The following is a 19,143-nucleotide window of genomic DNA, read 5'->3' as shown; positions in this document are numbered from 1 at the left end:
ATCAATTCAAAATGTTTCCACTGGAGGTGTATCATGTCAGTTCAACACTTAAGATAACCTCTCTCCTAGTAGAAAGTATTTGCTATAAAAATGAACCTTTGTGCCAATCTTTGTCTGGATTGCTCAAAGAGCACTAATGAACCTGATTATAATTTGTTCTGGCATGAAAGATAAGGTAGGATCAGTTCTTCAGGCTATGTCATGGGTGCATGGTCTGTGACATTAACTAAGAACAGTTACAGGTTTTTATTAAAGGAACTCTTTCTCACTGCATCCCACACTACATGATGAAGAAAGCACAGAGGAGGGATGAGATCTCACCCCCTAGGTACAAAACCCAGCCTGCTGATCTATTCAACATACTGCTCAACAGGTCAATGGCTTTTGACTAAAATCTTGCCATATTCAACTACCTTGCAAAGAGCTTTGCTCTCATTCATGCAGCCAGGAAACATGCCAGAGTCAATAATCTTACACCCCAAGCTCAAATTTCTTCTTAAAACTCTTTCATATGTGTATTCTGAATACATGTTTTCTTTGTTTATTACAAAAAGGACACGAGCCAAAGAAAATTTTAATGAAATAATTATACCATCCAAGTTCAAGGCTCTGTTCTTTACATACTTCATAAAACGCTGTACTCTTTCTGCATGTGGGGTTCTCACTGATATCAGTGGAAATAACCAGGACTCCATGCTGTGCCATTTTATCAGCAACTAACAAACTAAAATGTCTCACTTGCTGATAGAAAATGTAGAGAATTTATTTTCCAGGTCAGGTTCTCCATTTGTATAAAAGCATTATTAAGTCAAAGCCTCATTAAGCTAGTGGTAAACTCACAATTCATGTGTCTGTCATAAATTCACATCGCCTTAAGGGGGGTGATGTACTGCTACATGGCTGGCTTAGCTGTGCTGTGCCCAGCACTGCTGGAGGGAGCCAGGCTCTGGGCACAGCTTAAGCAGTCACTCTGCAGCAGGCTGCCCCTTGGGCTGCTGAAAGACACACATCCTTTGTAGGCCCTTCCCTCCACATACCCTAAGCAGTGAGGAGAAGCAATGGAGCAGGCTGACTAGAGCGCCTGTGCTACCTCTATCCTTCAAGGCTTTTAAGACCCAACTGGATAAAGCAACCTGGTATGATCCTGCTTTGAGCAGAAAGCTGCACTGGAGATCTCCTGAGACCTCCTCCAACCTGATTTCATCTGCAATCCTATGATATAAGCATTTGCCTGCCCTCCATGTACCAGTATAAGGAGCCTGGAAATTGATATATCCCTCCTCTCCTGGAAGGAGCCACACCTCAAAAGAAAGCTGCCTCTGAGGAGCTGAGGCTCAAGAAGACTTTCTAAGAAATCTAACTCTTACCCAGTCAGTCCTTTAAAAATGTAGTTTTTGCTCTACCTCAAAAAGTAAACAAACACTACCTAACCCACAAACTGCACGTCCAACACATCCATATTGGATTGCTTGGTACTCACACATAAATGATTTAGTTTTACAGCTGCGAGCATCTCTGTAGGTATAACTATAGTTGAAAATCTTTCCAATAGTGTTATAGTTACAATTTAATATTTTCTAAAGGCATCAGCTTTTAAGTGTTTAAAATAACTAATGAAAAATGATCTGGGACATTATTACTTCATATACTACTTCTATAATTAATGTTTCTGCTGTAACTATTCTACATATTAGCATGTAATACATGTGGACATGCATCCAGAAATGTACACACACCCAGACAAACATGCTTACACCAAGTTTCTCTCTTCCTTTTTTAAACTTACTTGTTTCGAAGCCAGATAATTTCTGGTTTAGGATTGCCTTCAGCTCTGCAAGTGAAGTACACTGTATTCCCTGAGGTAACATCCACATCCTGAGGCTCTGATGTAATTCTTGGCCTCTCTGTATCAACAATAAAATGTATAAGGAACTCTTACTTGTTTTAAAACTACTAAAGAATGGTAAATAAAAGATTTTCCATACACCTTGTAGAAAAACACTTCTCACAAATGTTTTAACTTAAAGTACTTATACACTTAATCAGGATTAAATGCAGTTTTCCCTATGCAGACGTGGCTGTGGGCTTTCTGACTGCCTCCATTGTTCCGCAATACCTTTTAGCAGACTGGAAATGGATTATCCAAATTTGTATCAGGTTCTAAAGTAGCTCTTTTATTTATTTGAACAGAGGCTCAATTTGCTTATGAAGGAAAAACTTTAAAGCAGCAAGCACAAGTGCCATTCAAAGTAACTTCCTCTAGATAAGCATCAGTCCTAACCTGCCTCCTACAGAATAATTTGTCCAGTTTGCTTCCTGCAGTTTCCATATTCAGGCTCCTCAGATGTGCTGAGAGCTGGTAGGATACCATGTGAATTATTCCTGCACCAAATCCCCTTTTTGCTATCTTTTTCAAGAACCTCATAGACACATGGTCCATGGTCATAATTCTACTAATCAGAACTATATCCAACACAACCAAAAGGACAATTTCCTTATTTTATATCTTGGCCTCATCATGTGGCTAGGCAAGCAAATGCCCATAGCTTGATGAGAAATCTGCATTTTGATTTTGGAGCAGAGAGGTGCAGGGCTAAGCCTTCACACCCCTAGGCTGAAGGAATACAGACAAACAAGAGGATTATAATAGACGTGCTTATCCAGTAATCGTTCAGTGACAGAGGATTTCAGCACCTGTACAGGGCACTCCTCGTAAGTATAGCCGAGTAAAAAAAAAAAAAATAATCCAGTGGCCCGACCTTGATTCCAGTAATATCAACAAGAGTTTTAACACGAAGATCTGTGAAGTCTGAGGTAATTCTGTACAGCTTCCTTCTTATCTTTCCCTTGTATAGAAGGGAATAAAGGATACCAAACAATATTAACATAACACCAGTGACCCTAGCTTAAAATCCTTTTATGACCAAAACTGAAATATAAAAAGAAAAATAAACTTTTTTTTCTGGATAATCACATTGAGTTCCTCAAGGAGAAATTTCAAACATGGCTGTATTTGTTTCATTAAAGATAGGCTGAGGGGTAAAATCAATCAGTTCTGCCAGGAGACAAAAATGGAGAAGGAACACAAGGAGATTTCTGGAAATAACAGATATTGACCAGAGGTGGTCAGTGGTATTGAAGAGAACAGAACAACAAATCCTAACAAACAAACAAAAATACAGTTCAGGCACATCTAACAAACCAAAAAAGCCATCAGGAAGTGGCAAACCCACCACAGTTAAGTTCTTCTGGTGTTATCGTGGCCACTGATCTTCCTTGGATCCTTCGTGGATACTCACAGGTAGCTGCTGCTTGAGCATTACCTGACTCTGCATATGTCTTCAACAGCTCTGCCAGCCACAGAATCTCACAGTCACAGTGAAGGGCGTTTGAATCCAAGCGCCTGCACAAAACAAGCAGCCACAACACCTGTTAGCAAGCTTTGACTGTTTTGCCAGGATCAAAATGGTTCTGCAGTACCAGCAATACCTCTACCTGTGAATACAGACAATGGACAGTACAGAACACAGGTGATTATTTCTTGCTTATATGCACTCTGGTAGTCTTTATGACAATGCATAACATTTTTATTGCATGGGCAGGACTGTGTTCAATATAGCTAGCAAGCATCTAAATAACATTCCTTTTTTAACGCCAGTATTCATTGAATAAATCAGGTTTTATTTAGATGTTATACAAACTTTTTTTAAATAAAGAACTTACACCATTCTCCCACATCTTTTTTTTTTTTTTTTTTCCTGTTTAATATTTATTACTGTAGCAACTTCACAGCTAACTTGACATTTTTACAAGTTCCCATTTTGCAGATCAGGCAACTGAGACAAAGACCCACAGTTTTATTTAAACATTAAGCTCCCATTGAGTTCAGCGGGTCAGTAACTTTGTAAAAAACCTGCCTATTGCAGATAACGAGAACCCATAAATTCTGTTACTTTCTTTCCAGTAGTGAAGGGCCCTGTTACTACATGGAGGACTGCACTTTCTGGTGGAAGGCCCTGTAGGGAAAAAAACCCCATTAAGTACAGAAATCTGTACCATTAAATATATCAGTATACATAGATTGAAAATAAAACTGTATGGCAAAGCAACCTCAGAGTGGTGTATCTTTAGGGGTAGTAAACTTTTTGATCATTTTGTCCTTTAGTATTCTTTTAACTTCTTCTACAAATGCCCAGGTATTATTTCTTCCCTGTTGTCTTATGAAAACCAGGCAAGAACAAGCAAAACTATTTTTAAAGTTTCTGTACAAATGTCTCCTGATATATCAGATGTTACCGGCAGAATTTAAATCTGGAACAAGAAAGTCATGATGTGACCTTTAGGGATAAGCTGTTCCAGGTCAGAGGACACCAGGTCAGTCTAGCTCGGTGTTCTCTTCCACTAACAGCCACTATTTAAATTCCCCTTTACCTATGAATTACGTGAAGAAGCATCCCTTTCCATTCGCTTGAACTCCACAAAAATTTAAGGGAGGTATGAGTGAAGCAGCTACCACTGGAAGGCGCGTGCATCATCAAAATTTACTTTATCCTGCCTTCTGCCCATAGTTAAAGGTATGGTATGTCTTAAACCAGCAGGACCACCTTCCCTTATGTCCCTTGTGATCTCTTTTCCCAGTAGACCTAGCGCTATGGCTCACTGCACAGCACACCCTCATCAGCCCACCCAGAAAGGAGGGTATGAAAGCATCACTGCCTTTCTCAAAATGGCAGTCTTGGGTAATTTAGAGAATGTTTATCCTAGATCAGTGAAGATACAAAGTGAGGGACAGAAAACCATCTGAAAGTCACCTTATTATGGTACTCATATTGAGTTTAAGTTTTTAAGTGGGGGACTTAGAAGCCTCTAATTTTCCAAGTTAATGGCATTTCAAGAAGAACTGGCTCCTGGAGTCGCTTTTAAAGTTATATTCTTAAAAACATGATTATAAAAAGGTGCTTGATGGTTTATCAGATAAGGACAAATAAAAAGAAAATACTGAAATAATCAAATATTGAAAGACATCATAGAAGGATCACCCAGTAAGACATAGACAAGAGGGGGGAAAATATCCCAAAAATAAAATAACAAATAAAATAAAATGAAAACACTAAAAAAAACCCACAAAGCAGGATCTGTATGTATTATTTAGTCTACAAAAAAAGACCATATGATTACAAATAACTCCAAGACAGGAAACAAACAAAAGGATTTAGTTACTAAAGACAGTAAGATATGAAGCAATGGTCTCAACCTATGTACATAAACAACTGGAACACATCTCTAGGAAAAATTATTTAATATTTAAAACAATTACACAATGAAAGGCATTTGCAAGGAAGATAAACATTGCAAGATGAGACACAGTCTAATTAGATTATTTAAACTTTCTTTAGTTCAATAATAATTCAATTTACTTACAGTCTCTTCATAGATTCTAAGTGACTAAATGTTCCAGGAATCAAATGAGCTATTCTGTTGTTATGCAAAAATCTGTTAAAAAGCACAGAAATACTCATGTAATTCAGATTTTGAAATAGTCATTAATTTACATTCTTCTAGAAACCATTTAAAAGAAAATAATTTTACAAAATAATAATAAATGTAACCATTTTCAGCAATTCTTTGGCTGCTATTTTTAAGTGGCCTCCAAGGTGTATTTAGCGTCCATATGGAGCGAAAGAAGCCATAAAAAGAAGTGACCAAAAAGCAAGGCAGTTCATAAGTATTCAAATGAGAAACTAAAAAAAAAAAAAAAAAAAAAAAAGTCATAATCTAAATCTACTTCTTCATTCATAACATTTATTTTATGTCAAACATTGATCACAGCTTTCTGGGAAATAGTTTGCAATAGAAAAATACACCACAGGCAATGCTCACTTCTGCATGCCTCTATGGTCAGCCTGACCAACGTGTTCTTGGCAAAGACTATGTAGTAGTTACAATAAAAGATTTAGATAAAAAAATTTATGGGCATGATAAAAATATTATTTTACAGTTTCAAACATTTAATTCAAACAAGCAAGCTGACTTCTGAATCTTACCCCAAGAAAAACAAACTTACAGCCTTTCAAGTTTTGGAAGATGGGTAAAGGATTCAGGTTCCAATGTTTCTATTTGATTAAAGTGCAGATACCTGAAAATATGTTAAACAAAAAAAGAAAATACTGAAACGTTTTTCTTAATGAAGCTGCAATATTATAAAGCAATTATTGTTTACACACTGTTTACACATCTAAAGGGTGACGATGATGTAGTGGCTTAAATTTCTTCTGTTATTATCTGAATCCTGTACTTGAATCTGAGAAATGTAAGACATGACAAAAAAAAAAAAAAAAGAAAAAAAGAGGGGTTTGCAGACCACTATATATCATCTCTGTGACTGTACATATGCGCAAAAAAAAAAGTTTGAAAACCATTACTTTGGAGATACTACTTGGAACACTCTCTTGCCAAGTCTAGTTTTCATTAGTATGCACACTTGAATAAATATATATGGAAAAAAGAAAATTATGATTTTTTTTTTACAGGAAAATGTTGCCAGTTGCTTAGAAAACTTTTGTAGTTTCTAAATGGACAACATTTTTAGCAGGGAACTGTTCTCATTGCTATCACACTGTGTGAACATTTAAAACTATGCTGAGAAGTAACCTGTTCTAGTCCATGAATACTGGCATTTAAAGCCATGATGAATGGTCTCAAAAAGTTCAAAACCCAAACAAATTCATAATATAAAACCAAGTTTGATTGAACTGCTTTTAGAGAAAGGGCTTTCCAGCAGCTGGTGTACAATTAACCACCACAGCTGTGCTGTTTGATGCTCTGTTGATGCTTATGTAAGCTTTTAATATTACACAGCAACAAATATTACAGAGATGTTAATCCTGTAAAACTGAAAAAGTCTAATGTAACAAGATAAATAACCAGATTGTTAATCTGTAACTACTGTGAAAATGGACTGCAAAGGCAGGACCATTCTAGTCTTGACTATGTTGTGGAGGTACTCTATAGCCTTGCAGATGACAAAACAAGAAGTAATTGGTAAGACTTGCACAAGGAAATGTGAAAATTATTTATAGACTTTGGATCCTTCTAATTTCTAAATGTATCCAGACCTCCTAAAATTTCCTATTTGACCTCTGGCAAACTCAAGGACATTCGAAGAATGTGCATATATAGAAATCACCATTGGCTGAAGAATGAAAAGGAGCATCATTTAAAAGCAAAGAGACCATCTCGGACCCCACAAACTCCTGAAAAAGTAATCATTCAGCATGAAAAGTAATAGGACTGAAATACCGCACATGCTCCAATCCCTGACCCGAGCCGAATGGTCGTCACAGAGTGAGGAAAGCGGGAGCAAGCGGTGATTATGGCAGAGTGATTGCAGCGAGCCCTGGAAGGTGCGTGCAGCGGGGAAGCCAGGCACGTGCCTGGCAGTCTCCCAGATCCCCCGCCAGCAGCAGCACAGCCCGAGCATGAGCCAGCAAGCGATGCCAGGGAGCAATGAACAGGGACCACAGAAAAAGCCAATAAATCAGCACAGATGTGATCAGGCACATCAGAGTATCAAGTCTGCTTTATGCCAGTACAATGCATGGCCACATATTGTAGCAAGCATAGACTATGATTGTATGCATGAGGAAACAAGAAGCACATGATCATGCTACGCCTGCCAGTCTTCATCTCCCTTTTGAAAATACAAGCCAATTTCAGCTAAATTAAAAAGGCAGACATCTCAAAGGCAGATACTTCCTGCAAGGTTCATCAGAATCACTAGTAGAGAGAAGAGAGACCTCCATCAGGCCCAGCCCTGAGGAAGGACCAGCAGGATAGGGCTGGTATCTGCCCCGTGGACCACCCATGAGGTGGGCAGGCACAGCTCACCCGGAGCCAGGGCTCTGCTCATCCACCTGTCCAGCATCAGCAGCATTTGGGAGGAAGCAAGGCAAGATGGGGATCATGGCAGTGAAAGAGGATACAGGGAAAAACCAGGCCCAACTGTAGGGTTTTTTTACTTCTTCTGAAGCAGCTTTGGTTTTGGAAAAAAAAAAAAATACATACACTACTTCTCGTGCAGGCAACAGGGATCTTTTCCTTTTCAACATTGTTAATTGTACTTGCATTTTTATGATTCATGAGCACCTTACAAACACACCTCCTTACCTTCCCAATAAATTAATTTCTTCTAACTCTTTGGCACTGACAAGGTAAGATGTGTAGGTACAAATAATGCCTCTTACTAGAGCAAGAAATAGCACTGGTAAAAAGTAGGCACACAGAGGCACAGAACCCCTTCTTCAGGTCCACGGATCAGAGGTGAGATTAGCAAAGACAGGAAAAGAAAGGACACCTCTCTCAGATGGTTTAAGTGATGTATATGTACATCATTAAACTCAAAGCAACAGTTCATAACTGCTGTTCAGTATTCAAGACTACTATAGTTACAGATGTAAACAATACTTTATGTGCCAGAAAACTCATCCTGTTTTGCCAACCAAAGTAATCAGATAATTAAAACAATATTTCTGTTATAAACCTTGCCTTGTTTACAACCTCAAATCATCACAGGTACAACTACAATAATTCAGGCACTGAAGCATATTTTAACAGTTAACTTTACCTCATCAGAAATCACGCTGTCTGAAGTAGTTCAAAAAATCAAATAATGAAGTCCAACTGGAAAATACGCTTAACTGCTTCATATGACAGGTTAGTTGGGTTTTGCAGGTCTTTAAATTATGACCTCAAAAAAGTCCCGAGCAACTTGTCAAGCAATTTATCAACAGAACAAAGTGTTAAATATGTAGGCAAAGTAATCAGCAACAAGTGTAATTCCAAACAAATAGATGCAGAAACCAGATTGCACTGTAAGTCTACAATAAAAAGAATGAAAAAATCCTTGGTTTTACAACCTACAGTTTAATCACATTTTATCACTTATCACATTCTTTTTATCCATGTAGCACATTCATTCTTTTTTAAAGGATTTTTAATATTTTAATTACTATGAAAATTTCTTGGACTGGAAATTCACTTTAAAGGTAATCATTTTCAGGAAATAATCTCACACTAACATGTCTTTACAGACCTCTTATGTTCAGAGTATAAAACGTTCTTAAGAACAGTAGTGTGATATAATGAAATGGGTATTAACAAGACTTTCATAATGCAAATTTTAAAAAAAAGCATGCAAGAGTGATTTTTAAATACTGTGTCTTCCTTTTTTAATTCTGAATTCATTATCAAGGATGAAACAGAAGGGAAGGAAATACTTAAAGGGGAAAAAAAATGTCCAAATGAAATGCACCTAGAGGAAGACAAAGACTTGATCAAATAAGCACGGTACACTTTTCCCTTTGCTATTATTAATCTTGGATATGAATATTTACAGTAAAATTCAGTCCCGGGGCATTTTTCACAGCACTAAATTTAGCATTGTGTGTTCTGTAGCATAGTATTTTTGTAGAGGATTACTTTTAACATATATGCCAATTGCTTATTTCTAATAGTACCTCCACATCTTTGAGGAAGTACTTACAATCCATTAGTCGAGTATAACTTATGTTCTGAATATTTAAATAGCATGTTTGTAATTTTGATTGTTAGAAAGAATTTTTCCTGCATTTATCAAAGAGCTTTCTCTGCCCAGGGGTATGATAAGAATTAACAGGCTTAAATCACAAGGAAAGAGATTTAAATAAGGTATTACAATAATGATATAAAATATTGGAACAGGATACTTAAGGATATTATGGAATCCTCTCTTTAAGGACTTTTAAAATAAAGCTAGATAAATATCTGTTTCCAGTCACATAGGTTTGCTGTCCCTAGCCGATCTTATGTTAGAATAATAAAGACGTACTTCTCAAGGCCCCTTTCATACCTTTTGGGTTTCTTTGTTTATTAATTACTTTTCTTTCATTATTCCTTCCCATAGGTATTTTTAGCAGCAATGAGACTTTAATCAGGCTCCACTGTGTTAAATGTGCTTAACTGCTCACATACAGTTATGCAAAACCCAGGAACTTTTTGTAATAAAAAAACTGTTTAAAATTCACAGCAACATTTCAAAGCTACTAAAAATTGAATTGAGGGAAATAAAATGAATATATAACAAGCTGCATCACTATATGTAAAATAACATTTTTATCTATTAATTTCCCCCAAATACGTACATGTGGACACAAACTACAGCATAACTCTATTAACAGCTTATAAAGAGCAAAATTAGTATGTTAATATGAAAGTCAGAAGAAAATGCATAATTAGTTTTCCACTAGATCAGGTAAACAGATTTAAATTATTCTATTAGTATTGGGGATCCCTCTAGTTAAGGACTACAGAGAACACTTTTTGTCCCTGATACATACAGCTTTTAAGCCAAGCTCTCAAAAAATATAGTAGATGTTTGGAAGAAAAGTAATGTACACATATCTGGAAATAGGACTGCAGTTAGAGCTCTATCTTGGGATCCAGACACAGCAGACTTGTGACCTCACAAGCCAGGTATCTGTGACATTTCAGGTGGGATTCACTTCTCCAAGCACAGACGTATAGAGGCATATAGCAGTTGTCTAAGCGCAAGCATACAGAGGCAGCTTTCGTTGCCTTTCAGGTGCTCTGGCTGCCTTCCAGCTGCTGCTCTGAAAAATCACAAGCTGCCTGCAGCTTTGTGTCACATTTGCCAGATCCAAACCCATCTTGCAGATTTAACAGGGTCTAAATTGGTACTAAGTGGCTACTTTTCACTAAGCGGCCATGAGTGAAGAGTTAGGTGATGAAATATGTATGGCTCAATATGTTCAAGTGCCTAGGACTGCAAAGTTTTTTCAGAATTTACTCTAGCACAAGTGAATTTCAAGATCTGATTCAAAGATCTTATTCCCTTGGCAGAAATTTACGAAGAAAAAGATCTACTACTACATCAGCAGATAAGAATTCTGCCACAGAGGTTTAAGAAGGATTCTGCCAGCTGCAGTAAATACCAAGTTTATTCTTCCCTTATACATGTAACAGTTCTAAATCAAACTATGTTTACAGTTTCTCTCAAAGAACAATAACAAAACAAAAACCAACACAACAAAAAAAAAAAAACAGAAAAATGCTTGCTGTCCTGTGGTTTTTTTTAAAAAAAAAAAAAAAGTAATTATCAGTTTCATTCAGCTTCACTGGAGTAGAATTACTATGAATCAAAACTTTCCCCGAGATGTGGGCTACAGCATCTACTTCTGCGAACTCTGCTGAGCACTGAGCAGAGAATTGGCTGAGTCAACACATAAGTAGCAAAATGTTTGATAACTTTAGGCCATAGAAACCTCAAATGCAGAAATAATGACCAAGTAGTTGGTACTGTTCCAAACTGAAGTTAGAGGACTTGGGAACTTGTTCACAAAGACTAACTTTAGCCTTGAGAACACAATCTTTCTCCAAGGATAATGTGATAAAACAGAACCCGTAGAGACAGAACCTATTTTTATGCTAAAGATGCTTAAATGACAAATCTCTCAAACTACAAATCTCAGTGAATACCCTCCAGCCCTGCCACTGGCTTCCTGTGCTCCCATTTTCCCAGCTGGCAAGCCTTCCCTTTAAGATCTGCACAGGAGAAGGGTCTAGAAGAAGTGTGCTTTCTGATGTGCACCCAGCAGGGCATTAACTCCCCCGGCAGCTCACCAGACCAGCCATGTGCACTGCTTGTGACAACTGATGCTGTGACATAAGGGCAGTCCCTGAGCAGTGACCATGTCAGGCTCCATTTCCATACTTCCCAGCTAGCGATGAGACTCAAATCCTGTTTAAAACTTAATTTCATATAGAGTAATGTTGATGTCTCAAGTCTGAGCTTAAGTTGACAGCATGATATCACTGCAGGCTGAGAGGCTTAACTGCAACCTAGCAGGAATGTACATTCAGAAGGTGTTAATATTCCAAAGTGATTTATGATTTTTAGTCATGAGTCAACAGGAAATAGAGCAAAAGAAAAAAGGATAAAAAGGATAAATATTGCCACTTACAGCATATCAGGCTTGTGGCATGGGGAAGATTATTATTTTGGAAGTATTAGTAATTCAATAAATAGGCCTCAATATTTAGAATTCTACACAGAAAATAAGAATTGCTATTAGCATGCAAGTAAGCCCTACCAGTTGCTGTCAATATGCTGCAGTAATCATTTCTAGAGTAGGAGGAAGAGAAAGACATTAAGGAAAAAAAATGACATTTTTATATGTTTTATAATTACCACTTTTGTTTTATATAGAAGCTCTTCCTTCAAAAGGCATCTATTGCCCTGTAAAATGAGCTTGTATGATTTTGTCCACATCTGAAATGTCATTTTATTTCAGATACACACTGTGTCCACTAATGTCCACTACAGGTTTATAGTAACAAGGAAACTGGTATGTATAGAAAATTTGTTTTACACTGATAACACCGTCATGAGTTTCAAAATTTATGTTGGTCCTAGAAGAAAGATGTTCAGCTCCCAAAATTCATATGCTACAAAACTCATTGGTCTAGTACTGTTATTTGGCAGTCAGACTATGAAATAGCTATGCATTTATAGCTCTTTCTGTTTTCCTAAACATTACCACAATGAATGTATAGCAATGCTTTCTGATTATGAAAAAAAAAAGTATAGTTAAACTTAACGGAATCAATACAATCAGTTTTTGTTATGTTAAGGACTGCATTTTTCATTCTTTTTCAGCAGAAATTATTCTTCAGTCATTACACAGGAAACTGACTATGATTTTAATCAATCTTTCCAGAAAACACTACTGAAACACCTACATTACAAATTATTAACTTTCTTACTTCTTAATATGGCAATGATTAACACATATGAACAATAGTAAGGTTTTAATTTTGAAATCTCATTTTAAAATATAATAAAACTGGGTTAAACTTCCAAGAGACTAATTGTGCTTTAGTTATGCTGCATAAAACAAACTGCTGCAGTCAAAGGAATTGCAATGTTATAAAACCTACAGAAATTAAATCAAAATATCTAAGCCATACACATTAGTTTTCAACATTTTCCACAATAATGTGTCTTCTTCATCAAAGCTATGTAACAATGTACAGGGACACCAGAAATGCAAATCACAAATAAAAGACAAACATAGAAATGAGGAATTTGACACAGAGATCAATTGTGTTTCTTGACATGCAAATGATTATGGGGCTTTCTGCCTAACAACCCAGGGAGTGCAGACATGCAGAGCATGCAGGCAGTATGGATCAAGGCGTGCACTTTTCCTCTGCAGGGGAACCATGGAGATGACAGCACAGAAGAGAAAAGGCACTTACAGTTGTTCTAGAGAGGCAAGTCCTTTAAATGCTTGCCTGTCAATTGACTGGATTTCATTCTTGTACAAATAGCTGAAACAAGAAACAATCAGTAATATTAGTACACGAACAAGAGCTACATGAAAGTGGAAAAGAAGAATTAAGTTGACACATGAAGATAGTTTTTCAAGTACATATTAGGAAAAAAAAAATTACAAAACAAAAACTAAACACATACACATAAAAATACTTTGTCCTTGAAATTTTGTCCCAAATATTTGTCAGGAAAGACAAAAGCGTGGAGCCTTGTAGGCCCTGAGGCTGTCACCTGGATGGTCTTGGGCTTCCCAGTGCTCACTGTTACATTACTTACTGTTTCTTTGCCCCTCAGTTTCTTGATGGGCTTGCCAAAAGTCAAAATAAATTCAACTCAACAGGACAGAATTGCATCAGAAATGCCTTTGCCAGAACACACTGGGGATGCCATTGGCCTCTGATTTTCTTTAAAATCTCATCCAAATACTGGTACAAATACTCAAATTATGATGGAATAAGTCTTTTCACTGGACTTGGAGAACAAACAGTGAGAATTTCTGTAACTCCACCTGCATCACCTTTTGAATATTTACAAAAAAATACACATTAGAATATTGGTATCACATCCATAAGACAGCATTATATATTTCTTTTAGCGCTCTGTAGAATACGGACATTAGGTCCCCATTGATACTCTATAATATAAACAGAATAAACATATGCAGAGTACCAGTATGTTCGCATGTGTTTATACCTTTTCTACAGAATTAAAATAAATCAGGATGTATCAGTGTATGTGCTCACATTCATCGTGCTTTTAACAGCAAGAATGGTTTAGCGAGAGGGTGCTGGAGAAAAATCACGCAGCTTAGCTAATGACTGCAGTTTCTCCATGGAGGCAGCAAATGAAAATACTTATGGGGTTCAGTGTCAGTCACTGTCTGTGTTAGGTTAGGAACAGGTTTGCGGTTTAGAACTTTCTCACAATTATTTGACAAATGATTTGAAACTCAGTTAATCAGGCATGGATTTCTACAAAAAAAAAGGGGTGAAGAGACTTTGGACCACAAATGGCTTTATTAGCAGGCATTTTATTAGTAGTGGTTTTGGCTTTTCTATTATTACTTTTTTCAATATGGAGTAGCACATTTCCGTTGTGTCTAAATATAGTTTTCCAATGCATTGCTTGCCGAGGTTCCAACACATAAATATACAGACTCAGGAGTACTTAATGAACATAGATACACATCCGAACAAAAAGCAGAGTTCCTCCAATAACAGAATAACAAGGAAGCAAAAATTTGAGGTGTTTAAGATGCTCAAAATTATGAACAAATTAAACTGGGGAAAAAAAATAGTCACGTGCAATTACTGTAAAAACTTTTACAATAATTTGAAAAGAGAGAGGACAGATGTATTAAACATTTTGGATGTGGAATTGGTTTTTATTCTATTTGAAAAAATATTTCATGAATATTCAAATACTTGTTTTGACTCAGAAATATCAATTCATTTGAGGATCATAAACATTACAATTTTGTATCTCCTTGATTTTCTTTTCTGTATGATGTTAAATTCCTACCTTATTTCCAGCGAGAATTTTAACTGCACCATTTCTTCCCAATCCTTAGAAAATTTCAAGGACTGAACAGCTGAAGTGTTATTTGCCATTCTTAATGCATTCCACTTGGCAATGTGGAAATTCCTCTTATTCCTCCAAATACTAAACTCCTGATCAGACCACCCAACCAGAGTGGGCTAAAATGGTTTTAATAACCAACCTCAGTTAAGCGTCTCTTGTGGGCATTTGAAGAATTCTATTCAAGAAATCTGAATTAATCCAGTTTGGAAAAAACCAAAACATTTTACCATAATCACTCATGTAACTTTTATCTACTTTTGGCAGACAAAATAAGGCAGAATGGAAAACAAAGGTGAGTGAGAGGAAGAGTGGGATAGCGACTGTAGTTTTGCAGACTTTTACCACCATATCGCAGGGAAGGGAGCAGTCTTTCGTGTCCCCTGTTGGAGCTCTTACCAAGCCACTGTAGAGAGACTTTATTTGGGATTCAGTTTTAAACTACAACTTTTTCCATTCTGATCAGAAAACCCTTAGCTGCAGGACATTCAACTGACCTCAGTCCATCATGTCTGCCCACTGCTGAGAAACTCCAAATCTACAAAAACATGTTTCCCACGACAGATGTGCTAACCAGACTTACATTTAATTGTGTAGCTGTTTCCCTCAGGATATTAACAGAAAGAAAGATATATAAATATTTACCTAATGAAGAGAGAGATGACAGAATACAAAATACAAATAAGTAGCACTTGCAAAAAATATTTATGTCTTTCTAAAATGCTACTGTGCCTAACAAGTAAAACAAACACCGCACTGATTAACAAAAACATTCTCAAAATTTATCCCAGCTACATTAGCAGAAAACAGATTTAGGGTATAATTAGGGAAAAAGTAACATAATTTATTTACCTAAAAGCTTTCTTACAGAACTGAGCCAGTAAATTTTACAAAGAATGAACAAACATTGGCTTAAGATGACAAAGGGATATATTCTATTAAGACATTTAATTATCTTTTGCCAATTACTACTAACTGTTTTCAGAAGACTTTAAAGAAATAGCATTTTTCCGAAAAGCAGGCAAGGCTGATAAAGGCCAGAGGTACTGGTCATATACTTGGGAAATGAACAAACAAATACTTAACCAGTTATCAGGAAATTAGAAAAAAAGTAGTTCTGATTAAGACATTTGTCAGATCCCCTTATGACGATAATTTTTGTGGGGGTTTTTTGCCTTTTTTTTTTTTTTTATGGACTGTATTAAAAGTCATATGATTTAAGGAAAGTAAGATCCAGGCATATTTATTTGGAACTAGAGGGGGGAAAAAGGTAAAAAGTAATAGCAATATCAGGCATTGTAGAGTTAAACCTGAGAAGTAAATAAGTATAGGAAAAGATCTATATAGAAACATAAAGGAGATGGTGGAATTAGCAACATGAATTGCAAAGAAATAAGATTCAGAATCACTGGAGGTGTTCAAAGGACAAAGCAACATGACCATGACAGCAACAGTGGCAAAAGGCACAGGAAGAAACATGACCTAATCCCATTTCTGGAAGGGTGAGGCCAGAAACTCAGCACTTTGGCAAGCCTGCAACATATCATCTACCACTATTACTTCATTCACCAAAGGCAAAACAAACCTTACACGTTCTCCTTTAGTATTTCCAGAACTGATATACTTCATACAGTCTTATTTTCCATTTATCAAGTTTATTGCAATGTTGTTATGTCTGGTTCCTCACCTCTCTATTTCTAACTAAGTGACCATGCATTAATGCGGTTGCCAAAGTTCTTCTCCTTCTCCATTTTTATTTCCTTCACTTACTTCACACTAGCTTTCAGTTTACTGTTCTGTAAATACCAAGCACCTTCCCTGGAATGTTGTTTGTTTTTTTTAAATTGCTAATCTAAATTTAGGGAGGAGATAAGGAAAAATATAAAATACTTTCTTTTTAACTTAACCTCATTTTTCCCATTGCTGATTCCAAATACTCTAGTATCCTACATGTTAAAACAGTAGTACATGTCTACCTTCAATTCCCAATTATCTTCTCTCTTGGAGACTAAACTGTTGGCTTTCAGGATCAGGAAGGATTATCCTACCAAGCGTCCACAAATCTGCCTGCATCTATATTATAAGGGTGGGAAGCTTTTCTTTCTGTACTACCACCTGTAGTCAGTAAACTGAATAACTCACAGGAAGTCAATTAAATATATTCAGTGTACCATGTACGTCATGTACACATATACATATAAATCTTGCATCAGGAGCACAGATTACAAATGTTACCAATTGTCTTGCTCATATCAACTTCTAAAGCTTATTTTAGACAGGAGTGTTTACAGTATCCTTTGTAGAAGGGGGAACAGAAGATGATCTAAAAAATTATACAGAATGACTGAAACGCAGAGAAAAAAATATATATATTACGGATGGGGTCCAAGCTACTAATGCCTTTTTGACCCTTAATAAGGGACCATATTGCCAACACCAAGGTATATGAAACAAAGACAGACAGACAGAAAAGGAGAAAGGTTGGGGGGTGGGGGGGAGGTATCCTCTTGGTTTCATAGCAGAACAATAATTACGTTTCTTTCTTTCCAACTTTTAGTATATGAATTCAAAGACAAATCATTACCAGAAACAACATAGCAAGAGCACACAAAACTGTTTACAGAACTGTCAAAATTTCAATTGCATATGGAACAAGATTACAAAGATTCCTAAAAAATAAGCTACAAAAATCATACGTGCATAATTTTCTTGTTATAATGTAAAGATCAACTTTTACAATGATGAGTAATTTCAATGCACAGAAATTTAGAAGCTATCATTCTGTCAAAATCTATTCTTCAGACAGACAACTCTGAAAACATGTGTGCCTCATAAAACTCTATGCTCAACTTTACAAATAAATACTACAAAGAAGCATTTGAAAATTCTAGGGTTTAATACTTGCTGGAAAAATATTTTGTCCAAAAACACAAAAACGGATCAGCAGAGGTACAGGAATGGGCCTTAACATACATCTCTCAGACACTGGTTTTTATTTTTTTAAAACTATAATGTATTATGTTTTATACTTACATATTTGATATATAACTATATAGTTACAAGTATTTTTGTAAGTTATACATACATATTTACTAATGGTTACACACTTTATATACACTTATGTTTTGCTAAATCAAAGCCACTGAGAAATGACAGGTTTTCTAAAATTACTCAGCGAGTTATACATTTTCAGACAGTACTTGAGTTCTCATATGAACAGAAGTAACACCATGGACCAATGATCTCATTTAATGAAAAACAACAATACAAGTTAGGTTTGCAAATATCCATAGGATCAGGCCATACGAAACCTCAAATATTCCAGATTGTTTGGTTTTATAATATTAAATTCTGAACAATATTTCTAAGTTCTGTACAATCTCTCCCCCCTAATTTATACTTCATTTGATCCTACTGCGAAAAAAATTGTCTGTTTTCTACCACATTGAATTTTATATTCCAATTTTCTTACCAATACAGATCTAAACATTATTACATGTATATGAAAACAAATCATAGTTCAGTTACCTCTTTTCACTCTTTTATTGAGCTGAGCAGAGTGCATAGTTGGGTTTTATCTCAGGTTTACGATAGCTAAGCAAAGGCAAACATGGAAATAAAGAACTAAGAACAAAGTAATATTTCTGCACAGCTGTTGACCATGGAAAGAAGCTTAGCCATCCTGAATTAGTAGACCTTACATACTCCACTACCAGATCCACCATACAAACCCCTATTGTACAAATACAATCATCGTGGACACTAATAACTATTTGGGGACAGTCTGTTCAATATTCTTTTTCCTCCTATTGTATCTAAACAATTTTATTACTGAAAAACAATACACATAAAAATGAGACCAGGAAATGTAATCAAACACAGCCTGGAAAACCAGGGAACATGTCTGCACAAATTTACGTGATTTTTATTTTCCTCCCTTCTCCCACCTCCTTACAGCTATTCAGGCTGTATTCTTGAAAACCAGATGAAGCTAAGCTTCTGAATTGTGCGCAAACAATGGAATCTCAAAGTGACCATTATTTGCTATACAGCATTCAGGCAACGATCAATACTCCAAGACAACAGAGTGAAACTTTTCTACATGACAGTAGATAAGGTGGACTCCAGAGACTACAAATGTGAATCCATGACAACCTACTATTCAGCTTCAGTCT

General features: G+C 36.2%; 1 protein-coding gene across 2 annotated transcripts in view; it reads right to left on the bottom strand.

Annotated features, from left to right (window-relative positions):
- Window positions 1-19,143, bottom strand: part of PXDN (peroxidasin) — a 90,283-nt gene that overhangs the window by 38,268 nt on the left and 32,872 nt on the right. Inside the window, exons 4-8 of one of the 2 annotated variants that reach the window (XM_055810689.1) lie at window positions 13,315-13,386; window positions 6,065-6,136; window positions 5,422-5,493; window positions 3,234-3,403; window positions 1,787-1,904 (exon numbers count right to left, since the gene is read on the bottom strand). In XM_055810689.1, coding sequence (XP_055666664.1) covers window positions 1,787-1,904; window positions 3,234-3,403; window positions 5,422-5,493; window positions 6,065-6,136; window positions 13,315-13,386 — 504 coding nt within the window. The remainder of the gene's footprint in view (window positions 1-1,786; window positions 1,905-3,233; window positions 3,404-5,421; window positions 5,494-6,064; window positions 6,137-13,314; window positions 13,387-19,143) is intronic. The other variant, XM_055810690.1, reaches the window with a different exon arrangement.

The sequence above is a fragment of the Falco peregrinus genome, chromosome 7, assembly GCF_023634155.1.
Source record: "Falco peregrinus isolate bFalPer1 chromosome 7, bFalPer1.pri, whole genome shotgun sequence".
In the NCBI taxonomy this organism is placed as follows: Eukaryota; Metazoa; Chordata; class Aves; order Falconiformes; family Falconidae; genus Falco; species Falco peregrinus.
The sequence above is the reverse complement of the archived record's forward strand: the minus strand, read 5'-3'. Positions and strand labels throughout refer to the sequence as shown.